Source organism: Ornithorhynchus anatinus, chromosome 6 (assembly GCF_004115215.2).
Source record: "Ornithorhynchus anatinus isolate Pmale09 chromosome 6, mOrnAna1.pri.v4, whole genome shotgun sequence".
NCBI classification, from domain to species: Eukaryota; Metazoa; Chordata; class Mammalia; order Monotremata; family Ornithorhynchidae; genus Ornithorhynchus; species Ornithorhynchus anatinus.
In genome coordinates, this window is record NC_041733.1 from 43,278,432 (window position 1) to 43,298,859 (window position 20,428).

The window sequence follows — 20,428 nt, forward strand, 5'->3', positions numbered from 1 at the left end:
GATCCATCGCTATAGAGTCTGGGAATGCTTGCAGGGATCCGGGCCATCGTTCCTCCCTCACTGCTCATTGGCCTTCTTTAGCGGAGTCGAGCGTCATTTCCCACGGTCACCCTGTTCTCTCTCTGTCCCTCTCTCAGGTGTGTGTTAAAAATGGATCATCACTGCCCTTGGTAAGTCATCCCGAATAGCTAGCTCTCTCTCCTTTTAGTATCAAAGGCTCGGCTGTAATCTTCCTCCTCAGCGGGGCTTTTTTTCTAGTCAGAAAAGTCCCTGGCAGTTGTCCCCCTCTGGGATCACGTCTGACCATTAGGCGGTGGCCGGGTGGGTGGACGGCATCCCCTCTGCTAAGTCGGTTTCCTCGACGAGGCTCCGAACAACAGTAGGAAGGTGGTAAGGCCAGGGCAGGGCTTTTGACCAACTCCCCGCTCCATTTCCCAGCTTCTAGACCAGGGATTTGCCCTCCTCCTGTGACTGTGAGCATTTGTATTTAGAGAATGCCTCTCTGTTGTTCACCTTTCCACTGACAGAAGAACCCCATCGTTCTGCCAGTTGAAACAACACCACCGTTCCTCAGGAGAGAGGCTGCCTGCCCTGTTTCTGTCCTTTTTACTTGCACTTTCTTTAAAACCCAGATTCCACACCTCGGGATTGCACCTCTAATCTAGGTGGTGTTTTGTGCAAACTAGTCAATCGAGGTTAATGGTGGGGGGATCAAGGGAAAATGCTAAGGGGCTCCTTTTGTTCTCTGGCCAACATAGAAGTCACAGGTCTGACATGTTCTTTTTTGTAATGCAAAGAGAAAGGAAAGGGGAGACAATGGACTAAATCCTACTTCCAAATTCTTCCATTTCTCTATTCTCCGTGGGTCCTGCAAAATGTACAAATGGCAGAGACGGTGACAGAGAATAAGATCTATCTCCTCCCAGAAGTTTCCAGGCTCTCAGAGGATTCTGGAAAGTGTAGTCCTTTACGATCTTGGGCAGGGTATTCCCTAGGGAGGAGAGGGTTACAGGAATACATTTGTTTCGGTTCCTTCGCGTTACACTTGTTACTTGGGACCTGAATGTTTCCACCACAGTAACTCATTGTTCATTTTGTGGACTTGACGTGGTTTATAGGCAGAACGGTTTCCTGTAAAGGGTAGGGAGTGCCTTTCTGAAATATTATTTAAGAGCAGTGCCGATAGACTCCTATCGATTGAGTCCAGCAAGCGGCTGTGGTGTTGGAATATAAAGCGAGTCGTCCTTTGCTGTGAGAGAAATGACCCGTGTCAGTTCCGCCCCTCCCCGGCTTGATGCTGGGAAGTTTTGGCTCAGTTTCCCCCTCCTCTGTCTCCAAGAAGACAGGCCTAAAGAATCGCCACTGACAGAACCTCCCCGAACCGGGTGCTACTGCTGAGACGCTAGAGTGCATTATCAGCATCTGGAATCACGTTTGTCAGGGTCTGGGGCTGAAAGCCAACCCAGAATGAGAACTGAAATAAGGCAGAGACCTGAACTCTTGTGCCTCGTCTGCCCTTGTTTTGACATCTTTGCCCTCTAGTTGTTCCAGCAATCGGTCAATAATATTTATTAATTTTTTACTGGTACTTATTAAACTCGTGCTTATGCTAGGCACGTTTCTAAGCGCCGGGGTAGATACAGATCGATCAGGTTGGACACAGTCCCTGTCCCACGTGGGGCTCACAGTTTTAATCCCCATTTTTGGGATGAGGGAACTGAGTCACAGAGAAGTGAAGTGACCAGCCAAAGTCACACAATAGGCAAGAGGCAGAGTCGGGGTTAGAACCCAGGTCCTTCTGACTCTCAGATCCCTGCTTTAACCACTAGGCCACATTGCTTCTCTTGGGTATTTTCGCTGGGCAGAGCACCATATTAAGCAGCTGGGAGAGTACAGTAGGGTAAATTAAACACGGTCCCTACCCTCAAGGAACTTACAGTCCAGCTGGGGAGAGGGACCCTAAAATAAGTTTTAAGTAGAGAGGTGGGGCATTCTGGGACAGATGTGTCCATGGTGTCACACCAGACATGACAGCATAAGATGAGGCAAGCAACAGCATTTAACGATATGTACTTAAAGAGAAATAACTAAGAAACAGCATGATCTAGTGGAAAGAGCGCAGGTTGGGGAGTCAGAGAATTTAGGCTCTAATCCCAGCTCCACCACTTATTAATAATAATAGTCATAATTATGGTACTTGTTAGTTACTCTGTGCCGAGCACTGATCTAAGCACTGGAGTAGATACAAGTTAAGCAGGTTGGACACAGTCCCTGTCCCATATGGGGCTCACATTCTTAATCCCCCTTTTACAGATGAGGCAACTGAGGCCCAGAGAAGTGAAGTGGCTTGCCCAGGGTCACACAGCAGACAGGTGGCAGAGCCGGGATCAGAACCCAGGTGCTTCTGACTCCCAGCCCCGGGGTCTATACACCAAACCATGCAGCTTCTCTTAATGGTGACCTCAGGCAAGTGCGGTATAATAATGATGGTATTTGTTAAGTGCCCACTATGTGCCAAGCACTGTTCTAATCACTGGGGGAGATATAAGTTAATCAGGGTGTCCCACGTGGGGCTCACAGTCTTAATCCCCATTTTACAGATGAGGGAACTGAGGCGCAGAGAAGTTAAATGACTTGCCCAAAGTCACACAGCTGAAAAGTGACAGAGCCGGGAGATTAGAACGCAAGTTCTCTGACTCCCAAGCTCTTTCCACCACGACACGCTGCTTCTCTGGGCCTCAGTTTCCTCATCTGTAAAATGGACTGTAAATCCTACTGCCTCCTACTTAGACTGTGAGCCCCATGCGGAACAGGAACTGTGTCCAAACTGATAACCGTCTCTCTGCCCTTGTGCTCAGAGCAGTGCTCGGCCTGTAGTAAACACTTCACAAATGCCATAATTATTATTAATAGTGGTAGCCGGGAGGGGGAATATTTGTGTGCTTAGAGGCCAAGGACTCAACTTCCTAGGCAATGTGGTGGATGTGGGGGAAGGAGCACGGGGAGGTGGGCGATTACTCCGGAAAAACCTAGAGGAGGTGTGATTTTAGGAGGTCTGTGGAGATGGAGGCAGAGGGGGAATTGCAGCCTGGCGGATGTGAAGTGGGAGGGTGTCTCAGTCAGCGGAGAAGTTGACAGGCACTGGAATTGGGTCGGCGTTAGAGGAGCGAAGCGTGCGGGTTTGGGTTCCCGTGGGAAAAGAGCGAGAATAAATACGCAGTAGAGAAGTTCCCAAGTGCCCCACGGGACGCAAGCAGGGAAACGGGCTTGGCTCACGTACTTAATCAGAATGACCTGATTTCAATATAGACTTTGTGTTTTAGGGTGAACAACTGTGTCGGCTTTTCCAACTACAAATTCTTCCTTCAGTTCTTAGCCTACTCTGTGCTCTTCTGCCTGTACATAGCAACAACCGTCTTCCAATATTTCATCAAATACTGGACGGTAAGTTTTAGAACCTCGACATGCTCTGTCAGGACTCTGAGCTCGTTGTGGGCAGGGACCGTTTCTGTGTAGTGTACTCTCCCGAGCCCTTTCCACTAAGCCACGCTGCTTCTCGTATGGTATTTGGTAAGCGCTTACTCTGTGCCAAGCCCACAGTGAGCTTACAGTCCAGAGGGGGTGACAGACATGAGTAGAAAGACATAAATGACAGTTGTGGACACGTGCTGTGGGGCTGGGACGGGGGCGATGAGAGAAGGATCCGAGTCACTGCGGCACAGAAGAGAGAGTGAGAAAGGGGAAGGGGCTTAGTCAGGGAAGGCCTCCTGGAGGAGATACGCCTTCGAGAAGGGTTTGAAGCCGAGAGACAGGGTTCAGTGGAAAAGGTTCAGAGACAGCCCGGCCCGGAGGCAGGTGTCTGGACTTGATGGTTTTCAGGAGGGACGGATTTTGAATGGGTGGGAAATTAAGTACGCCAATCCCTGTCCCGATCACCGCCGGGCAGGGCTGCTGTTGGAAGCCAAATGATGTTTGGAGGCCGAGGGAATGCTCATAAGGGAAGAATTGAGTGGCAGATGGTGTGGGAAGCAGCACAGCCTAGGGCGAGAGCACAGGCCTGGGAGATGAAGGACCTGATTTGAATTCTGGCTCCGCCACTCGTCTGCTGTGTGATCTTGGACAAGTCGCTTCAGTTCTCTGGGCCTCACCTTATCTGTAAAACGGGAATTGAGACGGTGAGCGCCATGTGGGACAGGGACTGGGTCCCACCCGATTAGCCTGTATTTGCCCCAGCGCTCAGTACAGTGCCTGGTACATAGTAGACGCTTAATAAAATAGCATAAAAAGAAATTAGGTGGCAGATGGAGCGGGGACAGAAAGAGCTGGTCGTAGTCATATTTTAATGCAAGTCATGTTTCTGCAGGTCCCCAAAACTTTGCAGAGCTTCCATAGATCCCACAGGCGAGCCACTAACCAGAATGCCCATTTGGTCTTGCCCAGCTTCAAGGATTTTTGTCTTCTGTTTTGTCTTCCAATGTTTCCCTCGCAGGGGGAATTACCTAGTGTTCGCTCCAAGTTCCACGTCCTCTTTCTCCTCTTCGTGGCCTGCATGTTCTTCGTCAGCCTCATGATCCTCTTTGGGTACCACTGCTGGCTCGTCAGCAGGAACAGAACAACCTTGGGTAAGATCGGCCACTTCATCCGGGAGAGTCTTCCCCTTCCCTTTTCTTCCCCCACCCCTTCCCCGGTCCACGGCCCCAGGTGCAACTTAGGAGAGTCCAAGGTTTAAAAAGGAAGCTTCTGGTCAGTCCGAACCGATCGATCACAGCGCTTACTGTGAGCAGAGCACTGTGCTAAGCTCTTGGAAGGATGCAGAGTCGGGAGGCACGTTCCCTGCCCGCGACGAGCTGACAGTCTAGAGGGGGGGACAGGCGTTGATGTAAATAAAGTACGTAAGTGGTGTGGGGCTGAGGGAGGGATGAGGAAAAAGAGCAAATTCCAGCGCAAGGGTGATGCAGAAGGGAGTGGGAGAAGAGGAGATGAGGGCTTAGGGAAAGCTAAGGAAAAGCCTTCCGTTATCAGCGATGGGCAGTTGTACAGGTTTGATCCTCCTTCCTAGTGCCACCTCACTCTTCTTTGCAGCTGAGCCAGGTGAAAGTGGGATCTTAATATGTGGACCAGAGCTTTATAGTCTGGTGGAGTGGAGCGGGGAACCTTGGTCAGTTGTATTTATGGAGCACTTCCTGTGTGCAGAGCACTTTGGAGGGCTAGGAAGAGGGCCTGGCACACAGTAAGCACTTAACAAATACCATTATTCTTATAGAGAAAATTAGCTCATATCCCAAGCATATCATCAATCAGAGGGCAGTGTTTTCTGCCAGGCTTCTTTGCCAGCATTTCTCGCCAACCCCGGGGTAAATGCATGTTGAACAAGGATGGGCCCCGCCTCCATTTTCTCCAGAGCTCAGTGCACCCCTGGAACTCAGCTAGTGGGTAGTAACAGCATGGCATAGTGGATAGAGCACAGGCCTGTGGGGTCATAAGCTCGTGAGGTCTAATTACAACTCTACGGCTTGTTTGCTGGGTGACTTTGGGCAAGTCACTTTGCTTCTCTAAAGCCTCAGTTATCTCATCTGTAAAATGGGGATTGAGACTGAGCCGCACGTGGAACGGGGACTGTGTCCAACCTGCTCTGTTTATATCCACCCCAGCGCTTAGTACTGTGCCTGGCACCTAGTAAGTGCTTAACAAATCCCACAGTTAAGAGCCAGGCAAATGATCTATGGTCATTTGCCAACCCAAGTGAATATGGCGCCATTTCGTCGCTTGGGCCTAATGGTTGCCTCCTTGACCAGAAGTTCAGTTGCAAAGAGTTAATGGCAGAAAGCTTCCTGATAACGGACCGGCGAAAGCAAAGAACGCAGGGGCAAGAACCACGGGCTCCCAGAAAGCAGGCGGCGAGTACGTTCCTCTCCGATTTGGCGTCTGAGTCGAACTTCCCTGAACACCACCTTTGGGAGGATTGTCATTCACCCCGTGGCGTGAACGTGCCTGGGTACATCTCAGCTCCCCAGGACGGCCCGGACCGCGTCGGCTCAATTCACAAAGACTTTTTATAAAGAAAATCGCAGTGGCCCATCAGTCCTCCCCAGTTAGACTCATTTCAAGTTGTTTATACCAAGGGTAGAGATCCGGGCATTGTGGCCGAGGCTTCTCAAATGAGAAGGTCACAGATTTAGCCTAACGCCGGGCGTTTTAACAACTGAGTCTCTGTCCTCCCATCTGCCTGGCCCAGCAAACCCTGCATTTGCACCGTGGACTGCCACTCTGTCCCAGGGAAAGGATCTGCAATTTAATTGTGGTATCTGTGTTAAGCGCTTTCTATGTGCCAAGCCCCGTTCTAAGCACTGGTGTAGATATAAAGTAATCGGGTTGGACACAGTCCCTGTCCCACATGGGGCTCACAGTCTTGATCCCCATTTTGCAGGTGAGGGGACTGAGGCCCAGAGAAGTGAAGCGACTGGCCCAAGGTCACCCAGCAGACACGTGACAGAGCCGGGATTAGAACCCGCATCCGAGAGTCAGACAGTAAATACTGCCACTAGTCTGGTCCTGCCATAGAACCAAGTGCCAAATTCGCAGGGGGGTGGAGGCTCCTAAGAACGATAGAGTTGATGAGATCAGTTCGTAACATTTATTTATTCCTTTGTTTCCTTCTCTGCTTACTCGCTGTCTTTCTCTCTCGCACACCCACACACAATTCCCCCCTCCCATCTACCCTATTGCAGAAGCCTTCTCCACTCCAGTGTTTCTGAACGGACCAGACAAGAACGGCTTCAACCTCGGCTTCGCCAGGAACCTGCAGCAAGTGTTCGGGGAGGAAAAGAAACTCTGGTTACTTCCCATCGCATCCAGGTAAGCGACCCCAGGGCCAGGAGGGTGAAGGCGGAGGCGAGGCTGACCCAAGGCCCCCCGGGCAATTTATGGAAGCCCGAGGTTTCCCGTTTTCTCTTCAGAAGAGAAAGCAGGCACAGAGGAAAGGCGTAAAACCTCTGACTGGTCTTTCCAGGGCAGGTGCAGAGGTTGAGGCCGGGCAGGTGCAGAGGTTGAGGCCAGGCAGCAAGGTAACGTCGCGAAACCGGATTGGATTAATGCAAACTAGTCCGGGACAACGGGGGTTGGGTTGGGGATGGCTCCACTCCCCTAGGGACAAGTACCAAGAGGGGCGAGTTGAAGCCAAAGAGGAGGGGTCTCTGCTCTGCACCTCGTTGGGACTGGACGGGGTCAGGAGCAATCGCAGGAGCCAAAGGTTTTAGCCCATCAGAGAAGCAGCAGAGTGCAGTGAGTAGAGCACGAGCCTGAGCGTCAGGAGGTCATGGGTTCTAATGCTGCCCCCGCCACATGTCTGCTGTGTGACCTTGGGCAAGTCGCTTCTCTGGGCCTCAGTGACTATCTGTAAAACGGAGACCGCCAGCCCCACATGGGATGGACCGTGTCCGACTCGATCGGCTTGTATCCATCCCAGTGCCTGACGCATTGTAAGCGCTGAACAGATGCCACCCTCGTTGTTAAACTTCTCAAGTCGTCGGATGGGGCTGTAGTCAGCTAAAGGCCAAGCGGCCCGCTTCCCCACCCCAACCCTGCCTCCGGCTATCCTGTCGGGCTCCGATATTCATTCCTTCATTCATTCAGTTGTAGTTATTGAGCACTTACCATGTGCAGAGCACTGCACTATGCGCTTGGGAGAGGCCAGTAGAACAGTAAACAGACACATTCCCTAACCATAATGAGCTTACATGGCACCCAGGCGTCGGTTGGGAATTCTAGGCCTCGGGAGGAGCCTGAGCTAGGGACAGAGGGAAAGGAAGAGGAAGCTGGGGAGGCAGAGGAGGCTGGGATCAAGCAGAGAAGCAACGTGGCCCAGCAGGTACCACAGGCCTGGGAGTCGGAAAGACCTGGGTTCTTATCCCAGCTCCGCCACTTGGCTGCTTTGTGGCCTTGGGCAAGTTGCTTCACTTCTCTGGGTCTCAGTTCCCTCATCTGTACAATGGTTATTAAGACCGTGAGTCCTATGTGGGACAGGGACTGCGTCCAACCTGATTATCTTGTACCCCAGCGCTCAGAATGGTGCCTGGCATATAGTGCTTAACAAATACCATTATTATTATGAATATTATCATTGGAACAGGTGGACCAAAGGTCAGAAAGAGGGTCTGGCTGAAGAGGGAACAGGAAGAGGGCCTGAAGGAGCTACTGGAGAGAGGGTAGGAGAAGGGGTGGGTGCTGCCACACAGCACGTTTTCAAGGACTGCATCGCCCAGACGAAGGGTCTGAAGCCAACTTTTCCCCTCAGAGTCAAAAACGGAGACCACCCCGGCTCCTGTTCCTGATAATCTCCCCAGGAAAGAGCCAGGAAGTCAGGTGATGCCAGTAGAACGAGGTCAATTTCTCGCCCCTGCCCTCCACACTTGAATTTCTGGCAGACACCTCCCTCCAGATCTCCTCCGAGCCGCTGCCATCCAAGCAGAACAGATGAGGTCGAGTGCAGGAATCAACAGCGGGAAAACCCAGCTGCCCATTTTTAAACCAGGCACCATTGTCTTCTTTCACTCACCCGTGGCCGCTTAGCTCCACCCTACAGAATCACTGCTTTTTATCTGCCGGACCTTTCTCAGGAATTCAGAGTTCAAGCCATAAGAAAATGGGGTGTGTATTTGAATCCTCCTCCGCTTCCTCATCAGATAGTCTTGGCGAAGTTCCCAAGTTCATTCAATCGTATTAATTGAGTGCTTACTGCGTGCAGAGCACTGTTCTAAGCGCTTGGGAGAGGACAGTACACAAATAAAGAGACACATTCACTGTGGGGGGCAGGGGACTCACCACCATCATAGCAGCTGCTCCCGAGGAGCAGGTTGGCCAGGCCTGGTCCCGGCCCTTGAGGGAGGGGCGCGAGGGAACTGCCAAACGTCTAGGCCGCCCTGAAAGAAAGGTGACACAATGGCCAAAGCCCAGCCACGGCCGTTCCCGCCAGCACCCGGAGGGTTTTCCCACGACGGAAGAGCACCCCCCACCCCGCCTCGGCCGCGCTCACGCTCTGCTCCTCTCCCGCAGCCCCGGCGATGGACATTCCTTCCCTCTGAGGTCCGTCTGCGAGTCGCGCAACCCCTTGCTGGCCAATGGGGAGCAGTGGGGGGACAACTGTTCTGACGAAGACAGCCGAGGTAAGAGGGTTGTCTGACCCTACAAGTGACTGACTCCGGCTCCACAGTTACTCTCGGTGATAATGTATTCATCCCTTACTGTGTGTGGAGCACTGTACTAAGCGGTTGGGAGGTAGTTTTGGTTATCCCGAACCCTGCTCTTAAGGAGCTTGCCATCTAGTGCTTATGAGTATGCGTGCTGTTTTTATACGCGCCCTGGTCCTTCCTGGATTTCAGTCTATGTGCGAATGACCACTGTCCCAATTTATCAGTCGCTTTGAATTTTGTTGTCGTCATTATTATGCAGTAATAATAATGGTCTTCGTTAAGGGCTTGCTACGTGCCAGGCGATATACTAAGCGCCGGGGCAGTTACAAGCAAATCGGGTCGGACACAGTCCCTGCCCCCCGTGGGGCTCACAGTCTCAAACCCCATTTTACAGATGAGGGTACTGAGGCCTTGAGAAGTGAAGTGACTTCCCCAAGGTCACACAGCAGAGCTGGGATTAGAACCCAGGACCTTCTGACTCCCAGGCCCATGCTGTATTCGCTACGCCACGCCGGTTTTATTCCCAACTGTGTTAATCGCCGTTGAGTTGCCTGGCCTGTAGTTTCCTGGTCTGCTGGGCTAAAGGGCTTGATCGGGCCCATCCATCACGCCTCCTCTTTCCTCACTTTATCCCCGGGAAAAGGTGGTACCCTGGGCAGTATTCCTGGGGGAGAAGCAACACGGCCTAGTGCATAGAGCTCGGGCCTGGGAGTCAGAAGGACCTGGGTTCTAATTCTGGCTCCGCCACTTGTCTGCTGTGTGACCTTGGGCAAGTCACACGCTTCCCTGGGCCTCCGTTCCCTCATCTGGAAAATGGGGATAAAGAATGTGACCCCCATCTGGGGCAGGAACTGTGGCCAGCCTGATTAACTGTGTCCAACCCAGAGCTGAGAACAGTGCTTGGCACATAGTGAGCGCTGAACAAGTACGGCATAGTGGATAGAGCATGGGCCTTGGAGCCGGAAAGTCTTGGGTTCTAATCCCGGCTCTGCCACTTTTCTGCTGTGGAACCGTGAGCAAGTCACTTCACTTCTCTGGGCCTCTGGTACCTCATCTGTAAAATGGGGATTAAGACCGCGAGCCCCACTCGAGACAGGGACTGTTTCCGGTCCAATTTGCTTGTATAGACCTCAGCGCTTAGTTCATTGCCTGGCACATAGTCAAGGCTTAACAGATACCAGAATTATTATTATTAATTATTCTCCCTGAGGGTGGGCTCGCAACCCAGATGGATCGCTGCCCCTTGGGGGCGGGTCTGGGGGGGCCCTCTCGGTGTTCAGGACCCCCTCAGCCTGAGCAAGCCGAGCGCAAAACCACCCGTGGCTTCCATGGAGTTCTGCAGGCCCAAGGGAAAGACGCCGTCAATGATGGGTGCCGGAGGCCGGTTCCTGGGAACGTCCTTTCATTCCCACGGCATGAAGGACATTATCATTCACAGAGCATCTTAGGAAGCTTCCCCCCTCACGCCTCCCCCTTGCTCCATTAAGCCGCCTGATTCAGTGTACTCTGGGTCTCGCCACAGCCCCGGGGGGTGGAAGATAAAAACATCTGCGACGTAAATGATATTGCTTGTTAAACCCAGAGCCTCTCATTCTCCAGCCATCTCACTCCCTTTCAGAACGCGCGCAACACATAAAGTGCTCTAATAACTGAGCATCTGGATGGTGTCAGGTGTAATAACAGCCCAGCAGAGTCATTTTCCCACCAGCCGGGCCCCGAAAAGTTCCGTTACAAGCGGAAGACGTAGAGTCGTCATAAGGGCCGTTTAAGTTGACTAACGGCCAGCCGCGCGGACGGTGAAGCGGATAGTACCGATAGATAAAAATCATCTCCGCCTCGGGGCCGGCAGCGGTGGGAGGCGGGAGGCCGGGGCGGGCGGAAGACGCTTCAGGGAAGCCCCCCACCGAGGGGCGCCGGGTCGCCATGGCGTTTTCCTCACTTTCCCGTTCGTCCCCGCAGATTATCCGGAGGGCTCTTCGCTGACCATCGAGATGGAGACGTAGCCGGTGAGACGGGGCAGCCCCGAGGCAGGTAAGGAGTCCCCCGGGACCCGGCGCCGGAGAGGGAGAAGCCTCCCGGCCCCGCCACCCGAAGGCGGCACACGTCGGGCGCGTTCACCCGAGGCCAAGTGATGTGCCCCGTTTCCCCACGCGGAATTCTCATTCCCCACCAAGACACTCCTACGATTCCTGGGAACCCAGCATCCGGACCGTAGAACGACAGTCTATTCACTCTGTGCAGAGCGCTACTAATCACTTGGGAGAGTAGACTACGATAGAGTAGGGTAGACACGATCCCTGCCCTCAAAGCATTTGCAATCTACTCCCTCTCTCACTGGGAACTATAAGCCATATCTAAGCGAGTCTCAGCCCTCTGCCTGAATAATAATAACCGTTCACTCATTCATCCAATCAGTTGTATTTACTGAGTGCTTCCTGGGTGCAGAGCACTGTATTAAGCGCTCAGTATAACAATAAACAGACACATTCCCTGCCCACAACAAGCTTAGGGTCTAGGGGAGATATTTACATAAGTGCTTTGTGGCAGGGAGCGGACGTGAATTGAGAGGGCGATGCAGAAGGGAGTGGGAGAAGAAGAAAGGAGGGCTTAGTCAGGGAAGGCCTCTAGGAGGAGACGGGCCTTCCGTAAGGCTTTGAAGAGCGGGGAGAGGCATCGTCTGTTGGATTTGAGGAGGGAGGGAGTCCCAGGCCAGAGGCAGGATATGGACGGGGGATCGGCGGCGAGACAGATGAGATTGAGATACAGTGAGAGGGTTGGCATTAGAAGAGTGAAGTTCATGGGCTGGGTTGGAGTAGTAGAGTAGCAAGGTGAGGTAAGGGGGTGAGGTGATGGGCGGCTTTAAAGTCAATCGGAAAGAGTTTCTGTTTGACGCGGAGGCGGGTGGGCAACCACTGGTGATTCTAGAGGAGTGGGGAAACGTGGCCTGGACCTTTCTGTAGAATAAATGAGCCGGGCAGAAGGGTGAAGTACGGACTGGAGGGGGTGAGGCAGGGACTGGGAGTCTGGCAACGAGCTATTGCAATCATTGAGACGAGATAAGTGATTGGATTAACACAGTAGCAGTTTGGTTGGAGAGGAAAGGGAGGATTTTAGCGATGCCGTGAAGGTGGAACCAGCAGGAGTTAGTCACAGATTAAATATGTGGATTGAATGAGAGGATTCAAGATTGATGCCTAGGGACGGGCTTGTGAGACAGGAAGGATAATGGTGCTTTCTACAGAGATGGAAAAGTCAGGGGAGAACAGGGTCTGAGTGGGAAGATGAGTTCTGTTGTAGACGTGTTAAGCTTGAAGTGACGGCAGGACGTCCAAGTAGAGATGTGCGGGCAGGAGGAATGCGAGCCTGCAGAGGGGAGAGAGATCGGGGCTGGAGATGGAGATTTGGGGATCATCCGTGTGGATGTGGTAGTTGAAGCCTCGTGAGTGAATGAGTTCTCCAAGGAAGTGGGTGTAGATGGAGAATAGAAGAGGACCCAGAACTGAACCCTGAGGGACCCCCATGGTTAGGGGCTTGGGGGCAGAGGAGGAGCCCCCAAAGGTGACTGAGAGCGAACGTCCGTAGGGAGAGGAGAAGAACCAGGAGCGGACAGTGTCAGTGAACCCAAGGTTGGATAACGTTTCCAGGAGAAGGGGGTGGTCGACAGAAACGAAGGCAGCGAGAAGTTAAGGAGGTAGAGGCTGTTGGATTTGGCAAGAAGGAAAAACAATGAGAAGCAGCATGCTTGGCCTAGTGGGAGTCAGAGGACGTGGGTTCTAATCCTGGCTCCGCCAGTTGTCTCCTGTGAGATCTTGGGCAAGTCAGCGTCATTTCTCTGGGCCTCAGTTACCTTATCTGGAAAATGGGGATTAAGACTGGGAGCCCCAAGTGGGACAAGGACTCTGTCCAACCTGATTACCTCGTATCCACGCCGGTCCTTAGAGCAGGGCTTGGCACCTAGTAAACGCTTAACAAATACCATCATTATTATTACCATTGGTATTATTATTATTATCTACCTCAGCATTTTGTACAGTGCCTGGCACATAGTAAACGGTTAGCAAATACAATAACAATAATAGTTGTTATGCTTCTTCAAAGCTTACTACATGTCAAACACTGGTAGATGCAGAATAATCAGATGGGACCCAACCCCTCCAGATATTCATTCACATTTATTATGCGCTTATTGTGTGCAGAGCACTGTACTGAACGCTTGGGAAAGAACACTAATAATAATGTTGGTACAACAATCACCAGTGACAGGCCCTGCCAACAACGAGCTCACCCTGACCTCTCCTCCTCTGCAGCCTCACATTTCCTCCCGGCTTCGGGGACATCTCTACCTGGATGTCCCGCTGACACCTCGAGCTAAGCATTTCCCAAACAGAGCTCCTTATCTTCCCTCTCCTCCCCCCTGATTTTCTCATCACTGTAAGCAATACCACCACCTTCCCTATCTCAGAAGCCCGTAACTTTGTTATTATCCTCAACTCATCTTGCTCATGCAGTCAATCAGTAAACTCTATTTTTTATTTGTTCAATCATAAGTGCTTGGAAAGTACAATTCAGTAATAGATAGAGACAATCCCTGCCCACAATGTTTTTTTTGCGTGCTTAGTGTGTGCAGAGCACTGTACTAAGCACTTGGGAGAGTACAGTAGAATGGAGTTGATAGGCACGTTCCCTGCCCACAACAAGCTCACAATCTAGAGAGGAAGACAGGCATTGATTTAACTAAATTACAGATATGTGCATAAGTGCTGTGGGGCAGAGGGAGGGATGAATAAAGGGAACAAGTCAGGGGGATGCAGAAGGGAGTGGGAGACATGGAAAGAGGGGCTCAGGGAAGGCCTCTTGGAGGAGATGGGCCTTCAATAAGGGTTTGAAGGTGGAGAGAGCGATCGTCTGTCAGATATGAAGAAGGGGAGCGTTCCAGGCCAGAGGCCTGGGCGAGGTAGGCGAGGGGTTGGCAGAGAGATAGATGAGGTCGAAGTACAGTGAGCAGGTTGGCATCAGAGGAGCGAAGTGTACGGGCGGGGTTGGAGTAGGAGAGCAGTGAGGTGAGGTAGGAGGGGCCATGTTGATTGACCGCTTTAAAGCTGAGGGTAGGAGTTTCTGTTTGATGTGGAGGTGGATGGGCAACCACTGGAGGTCTTTGAGGAGCGGGCAAACATTCAACCCACATATTCAATCTGTCACCAGATCCTTTCAGTTCTCCCTTTACAACGTTACTCAAATTCGCCCTTTCCTCTCCTCCAAACTGCTGCCTTGTCAATCTGTGCACGTATTCTAGGCCACCTTGACTATCCATCAACCTCCTCACTGCCTCTGCCTGCGTCCTCCCTGCGTGCTCTTTCCAATTAGGCACGCTGCTTCTCCACACTTGATGTTCACCCCACAGCATTTATGTCCTTATCTATACTGTATTTATTTGTATCAATGTCTGTCTCCCCATCACGACTCTTAAGCTCCTTGAAGGCAGGGAACGAGTCTACCAACTCTGTTGTAATGTGCCCGTCCGAGTGCTCAGCACACAGTAAACATTCAGTAAATACCAGTGATTGGTAGATTGAGGAAGGGAGGGGTAACATGTTGAATCCCCACTTCAGAGATGAGGAAACAATAATAATAATAATAATTGTGGTATTTTTTAAATGCAAACTCTGTGCCAGACACTGTTCTAAGTGCTGTGGTAGGTAAAAAGTAATCAGGTTGGACACAGTTCCTGTCTCACATGGATCTCACAGTCTTAATCCCTATTTTACAGATGAGGGAACTGAAGCGCAAAGAAGTAAGGTGGTTTGCCCAGGGTGACACAGCAGACAAGTGGCGGAGCTGGGATTAGAACCCAGAGCCTGGGTCTCTATCCACTGGACCACGCTGCTTCTCTAGCAGAGAAGCGGAGCGACTGGCCAAAGATCTCATAGAACAAGTAAGGGACAGAGCCAGAACTACAATCTATCCATCGGTGGTATTTATTGAGCACTTACTGTGGGCAGAGCACTGGACGGAGGTGGAGGGGGGAGGTAGGCTGCGGGGAGAAGAGACGCGGGGAGACTTGGGGCACGTCATTTCACGTCTGTGCCTCAGTTACCTCATCTGTAAAATGGGGGATATGACGGTGAGCCCCACGTGGGACAACCTCATTACCTTGTATCTCCCCTAGCGCTCAGTACAGTGCTCGGCACCCAGTAAGCGCTTAACAAGTGCCATCATTATTAAAATAGGAGGGAGAACGGGTATTCATTCCCATTTTACAGTTGAGGACACCGAGGCCCAGAGAAGTTAAGAGATTTGCCCGTGGTCACAGAGCAGGCAAGCGGCAGAGCTGGGATTAGAACTCAGTTCCTCCGACTCCCAGGTCCCGGCTCTTTCCACTCGGCTACAGGTGTGACTTCCGTAAGACTTTGAAGGTGGGAAGAGTGGCGGTCTGGCGTACGTGAAGGGGGAGGGAGTTCCAAACCAGGGAAAGGATGTGGAAAGGGGGTCGGCGGTGAGATGGATGAGATCGAGGCACAGAACTGCTGCCAGAGGAGTGACGTGTGCGGGCTGCGTGGCGGTAGGAAAACAAGAGATAAGATAGGAGGGGGTGAGTGGAATGAGAGCTTTAAAGGCATTTCAGCGTGCGGTGCAAGTGAACGGGCCAAACCCCGGAGGTTCTTGAGCGGGGAGACGTGGACCGAACATTTTTTTTAGAAGAATGATCCGGGCAAGCAAAGCGAAGTGTAGACTGGAGTGGGGAGAGGCTGGAGGCAGGGAGGTGAGTGAGGAGGCTAATGCCGAGGTGGGATATCAGTGCTGGGATCAGCGTGGGAACCTGTTTGGATGGCAGGAAAAGGTGGATTTTAGCAACGTTGCGAAGGTGGGACCAACGGCGGAATGCGCGTGTCGAAGGAGAGGTGAGTCAAGGATCGATATTGCCAAGGTTACGGGCTCGTGAGATGGAGGGGAGAGTGGTGTTGTCTACAGTGATGGAGAGGACAGAGTTTTAGGTGGGAAGATGAGTCATCGAGGAGGCGGATGGAGCGGTTAAGGTGGGAAATGATGAGAGCTCGGATCAGTCCAGTAGTAGTTTGGATGGAGAGGAGACGATGGATTAAAAGGAAGAAGAAGAAGAACAGTGTTCTAAAGAAGCCGGGGCTCCCTACACTCGGGCTGGAGCTTACCACTAGGCTTCACTGCCTCCTTTGGGAATGAGCTGCTTAGCCAGAGGTTAGTTCTGCCCGATTCCGTCGGGTCTCCGGTGGCCCTTGATGGCCCTCCCCCACCCCGCAGCCGGGCAGCTTCTGCCTCGGCCGCCCAGGAGACTGCCGTCGTGCGGTTTGTCCGGGGCCGACCACCTGCCGCTCGTTGGGAAGCCATTTCCTGGGGAAGAAGTAAGTGGTACGCTCTGAAGAGCAGCCTAAAGCAAAGGAGGCATCTGCCAAGCGCTTAGTACAGTGCCCGCCCACAATAAGCATCCTCTGGTTGATGAGAGAAGGAATTCTAGTACCGGGAATGCTGTGTGGGCCTGGGGGCTCCCAGACTTTCACATTCCAGCATGGTCTAGTGGATAGAGCCCGGGCCTCGGAGTCACGAGGACCTGGGTTCTGATCCCAGCTCCGCTTCTCATCTGCTTTGTACCTTGGGCAAGTCACTTCACTGTGCCTCAGTTTCCTTATCTGTAAAAAAGGGACTAAGACTGAGCCCCATGAGGAACAGGGATTGCATCCAACCCGATTATCTTGTGTCTACCCCAGCGCTCATTACGGCGCCTAGCATATAGTAAGTGCTTAACAAGTACCACAAGTATTATTATTATTTGCATCATTATTCCTCCAGGCTTGGGAAGCAGAGTTGGGGCTTTCCTTTCTTCTCCCCTCCCTCCCTGCCTCCCACTCTGGCCTGTTTCCCCGTGCATTTTACCACAGACGGGCGGCCGGAGAAGAGAGTGGAGACTCCCCGGCAGTGGTTCTGGGTCGGAGACTCGGGGAATCACCAGTCCAAATGAGGTGTGAAAAATGGCCGTAGACACGTTTCCCAGCTGGCCCGGCCCCCCTGGGGCCACCAGTAGCCAACCTCTGGGCCGCCCTTGTTTGGGTTCGTGCGGAGGGAAGGGCCAGAGAACCCAAGGCACCGAGCGGCGGACTGACGTCTTCTCCCTCTCTGCCGCTCCAGGCTCCGCTCCGCCTTTCACCCGGGAACTCCTCGTCCTCGTCGTGGGGCTCGCCGGCCCCCGAGATCCGGGAGCGGCTGTCTTTGGAAACGAGGCTCCCCGGAGGGAATCCGGGCCGGATGGAAACCGTCCCCAGCCGGAGATACCTGCCATGCAGCTGTTTCGGGACTCAGGCCCGCGTCCTTTTTAAACGGGCCGACTCGTCTAGGTGGCTCGATAGCGACGATTCGGGGCGGTCTCCCCGCGTCTCTTCTCCCCGCGGCCTACCTCCCCCCTCCACCGCAGCGCAACGATGAAAGCGTCAGTGTAACGTAAACGCCTCCCTAGGCTCCTTCCGGCCACCCCGACTCCAGGTGACCTCCTCACAGCCTCCCATGGCTACGGACGGGCCGGGAAACCTAACTCTACAATGTGGGGGCAGAGAGGTGGGCTAGGAAGATGGGTAAAGGGGTAGGGGGCGGGGGCGTGGGTGTCAACCCGCATCTTTGATCAGATTTCCAAGTCAGCGTGGGACTGTCTACTCTCCTTACGGTTTTGTTCTGGCGAATGACCGGCTGACGGGTCAGGAGCGCTGATGCCTTTTTTCTTTCCGGGCAAGTTGGGGAGGCGGCCGCTTGCCGCCGTTAGCCTCTCGGTCTCTGGGACTCTGGCAGGCGCGTTCGGCCCCCGTCGCCAAGGCCGGATGGGGAATTAAGCCCCGAAGGGACGGAGTGCGGGGCAGGAGGACCTGTGGGAACCTGCCCAGGGGCTGCTCTTCTGACCGGCAGCGGGCTAGGGCCGGCGAGAGGGAGAGAGATCTCTCCCACCCGGCGGCCGCCCGGGAACCGGAGGCCCCGGAGAGTGGACGGCGGAAGCGCTCGGGGAGCCGACGACCTCGAGGTGGGCTCCGCTCCTCGCCCGACCCGTCTCCGTCCCCTTCGTGGGCCGCCCGGCCCCGAGGCAGCGGAAGCGCGTCGAGGCGGAGCGCGGGCTCCCGACATCCGATCGCGGGTTGGAAGTCGATTCTCGGGTTTTTGAATTTTTCGGCCCGCGGCCCCAAGCACGGCCGGGAGAATTTGCCCTCGGTGCGGGGGCCGAAATGGGGGAGCCCGGGGGGTCGGTTAATTTGTTTCTCGGAGAGACACGCGGAGGGCTTGCTGACATATGACCCCCGCCTCGCAGGTTACCGCTAAAGTGCCGAGCCCTGAGTGTTCGCCGGGATGGGCGAGCCCGGGCCTACCCGGGGAATTGAAGCGTAAAAACGCTCCTGAATTTCGTGGGGCTTTCTGGGAGCCGGCTCAGTCGGCGGCTTGTTTCGGGCCATCTGGGCCGGCGGTTGTGGTGCTATTCGATAAGAGCTTATTCAGAACCAAGCACCGGCCTAAACATCGGAGTAGATACCTAAGGCGATTAGATGACAGCCGCTCTCTGTCCCAGCTGGGGCTAAAGTCTAAGAAGGAGAACGGGAATTGAATCCGGTGAGGACTCTGAGGCCCAGAGAAGCAAAGTGACCTGTCCAAAATCACCCGGCGGGCAAGTGGCAGAGCGGTGATTAGAACCCAAGTTTCCTGACTTCCAGGCCTGTGCTCTCCCCGCTAGGCCCCCTCCCTACTTTTCCCTAAAAAGCGGTCAGTAAAGGTTACTCTTGAGGGTCTGGGTGATGACGATGAGGGTATTTAAGTGCTGTCTATGTGCCAAGCACTGTTTTAAGCGCTGGGGTAGATACAGGATAATCAGGTTGCCCCATGTGGGGCTCACAGTCTTCATCCCCATTTGACAGATGAGGTAACCGAGGCACCGAAAGGTGGGTCCTCCATAGGGTGTGGCACCTTGTCTTTAAAAAAAAAAAATATGACTCCGGGCCTCAGAGCTCTCTGGGGACCAGTGTGAACCTTCCCAGGTTCCCAGAAAGCCAAATCTGCCATTCCATCCCTGTCCCCCCCGAGAGAGGCAAGCCGCTTTCTCCTCTGCTGCCGCTCGCGCCGTCGGCCGCGGAGCTGCCTCCCCCGTGCCCGCCGTCGTGCCTGGGCCCCCAGCAAAGCTCAGGTCTGGCCGGGGTAGGGCGGTGGGGGGGTCTCTGAGATGTGGGGGTGTCGCCCCTCCCTCCCCCCCGGGACGAGAGCGAGTCGGGGAGGGAGATGGGCGCGGGCAAGGTCCGCGTCGGGCAGTGTCGCCGGGGCTCGGGGATGTGACCCGAGTTTCATCCGTCAGTGGTATCTGTCAGAGCGCTCGCCGTGCGCAGAGCACTGTACTGAGCGAGGCCTTCACGGCTTTCGCCCAGGGGCCGGTTTCTAGACTACAGCCCCAGCAGACCAGACTCTTTCCCAAGGTAGAAAGTTGGGACCGTCTTGGCAGGATGAATTTCGGGCCTCTCTTTCCCCAGCGGGGAAACGGGCAGGCTGGGTAAGAGCCAAAAGGCGTGTTAGGTTTCCTTCCGAGCCCCACGGGGCCGGAACTGGGACGAAGGCCGACAGCCCGCGGGAGTATTCACCAGGCAAGACGATGGTCCGTGACGGCAGTTGATCGTCCATTTGCTTTTTGCCAACGTCTTAGAACAGTGCTTGGCCCGCAGTAAGCGCTCCACCAGTGCCATCGTCGTCATTGTTACTTAGGAGCTCAAAGCACTTTACGGTCACTGTCGTGCAGCCCCACGGCCCGACGGGGAGTTAGCCCGAGGCGTGAGAGTAGTGGGAAACCCATCGCCGCTCAGGGATGGTGAGCTCGCCCAGCGCCACCCCGGGAGTGGCAGATGGCGGGGAGGGGGCGCTTCTCGGTCTGCACCGGTACAGAAAGGCACCTGGTTCTGTGGGGGTTCTTGGGTTTTTTTAATATATGTATTTTTTATGGTACTGGTTAAGCGCTTACTGTGTGCCAGGCTCTGTATTAAGCGCCGGAGTAGATACGAGCGAATCAGGTTGGACACGGTCCTCGTCCCCCATGGGGCTCACAGTCTTAATCCCTATTTTACAGATGAGGCGCAGAGAAGTGAAGTGATTTATCTCAGTGGCAGAGTGAGGATTAGAACCCGGATCCTTCCGACTCCCGGGCCCGCGGTGTCTCCGCTAGGCCGTGCTGCTTGGTCCGGGAAGCGTTCCCGGGGCCCCGG

At 53.7% G+C, this 20,428-nt stretch overlaps 1 protein-coding gene across 1 annotated transcript in view; it reads left to right on the forward strand.

Moving 5' to 3' along the window:
- ZDHHC15 (zinc finger DHHC-type palmitoyltransferase 15) overlaps positions 1-18,824 on the forward strand; it is a 39,125-nt gene extending 20,301 nt beyond the window's left edge. Inside the window, exons 6-12 of the mRNA XM_029067968.1 lie at positions 138-170; positions 3,324-3,444; positions 4,490-4,622; positions 6,729-6,855; positions 9,052-9,161; positions 11,148-11,219; positions 17,346-18,824. Of these exons, the coding sequence (XP_028923801.1) occupies positions 138-170; positions 3,324-3,444; positions 4,490-4,622; positions 6,729-6,855; positions 9,052-9,161; positions 11,148-11,191 (568 nt within the window). The 3' untranslated portion in view covers positions 11,192-11,219; positions 17,346-18,824. The remainder of the gene's footprint in view (positions 1-137; positions 171-3,323; positions 3,445-4,489; positions 4,623-6,728; positions 6,856-9,051; positions 9,162-11,147; positions 11,220-17,345) is intronic.
- The last annotated feature ends 1,604 nt before the right edge of the window (positions 18,825-20,428 follow it).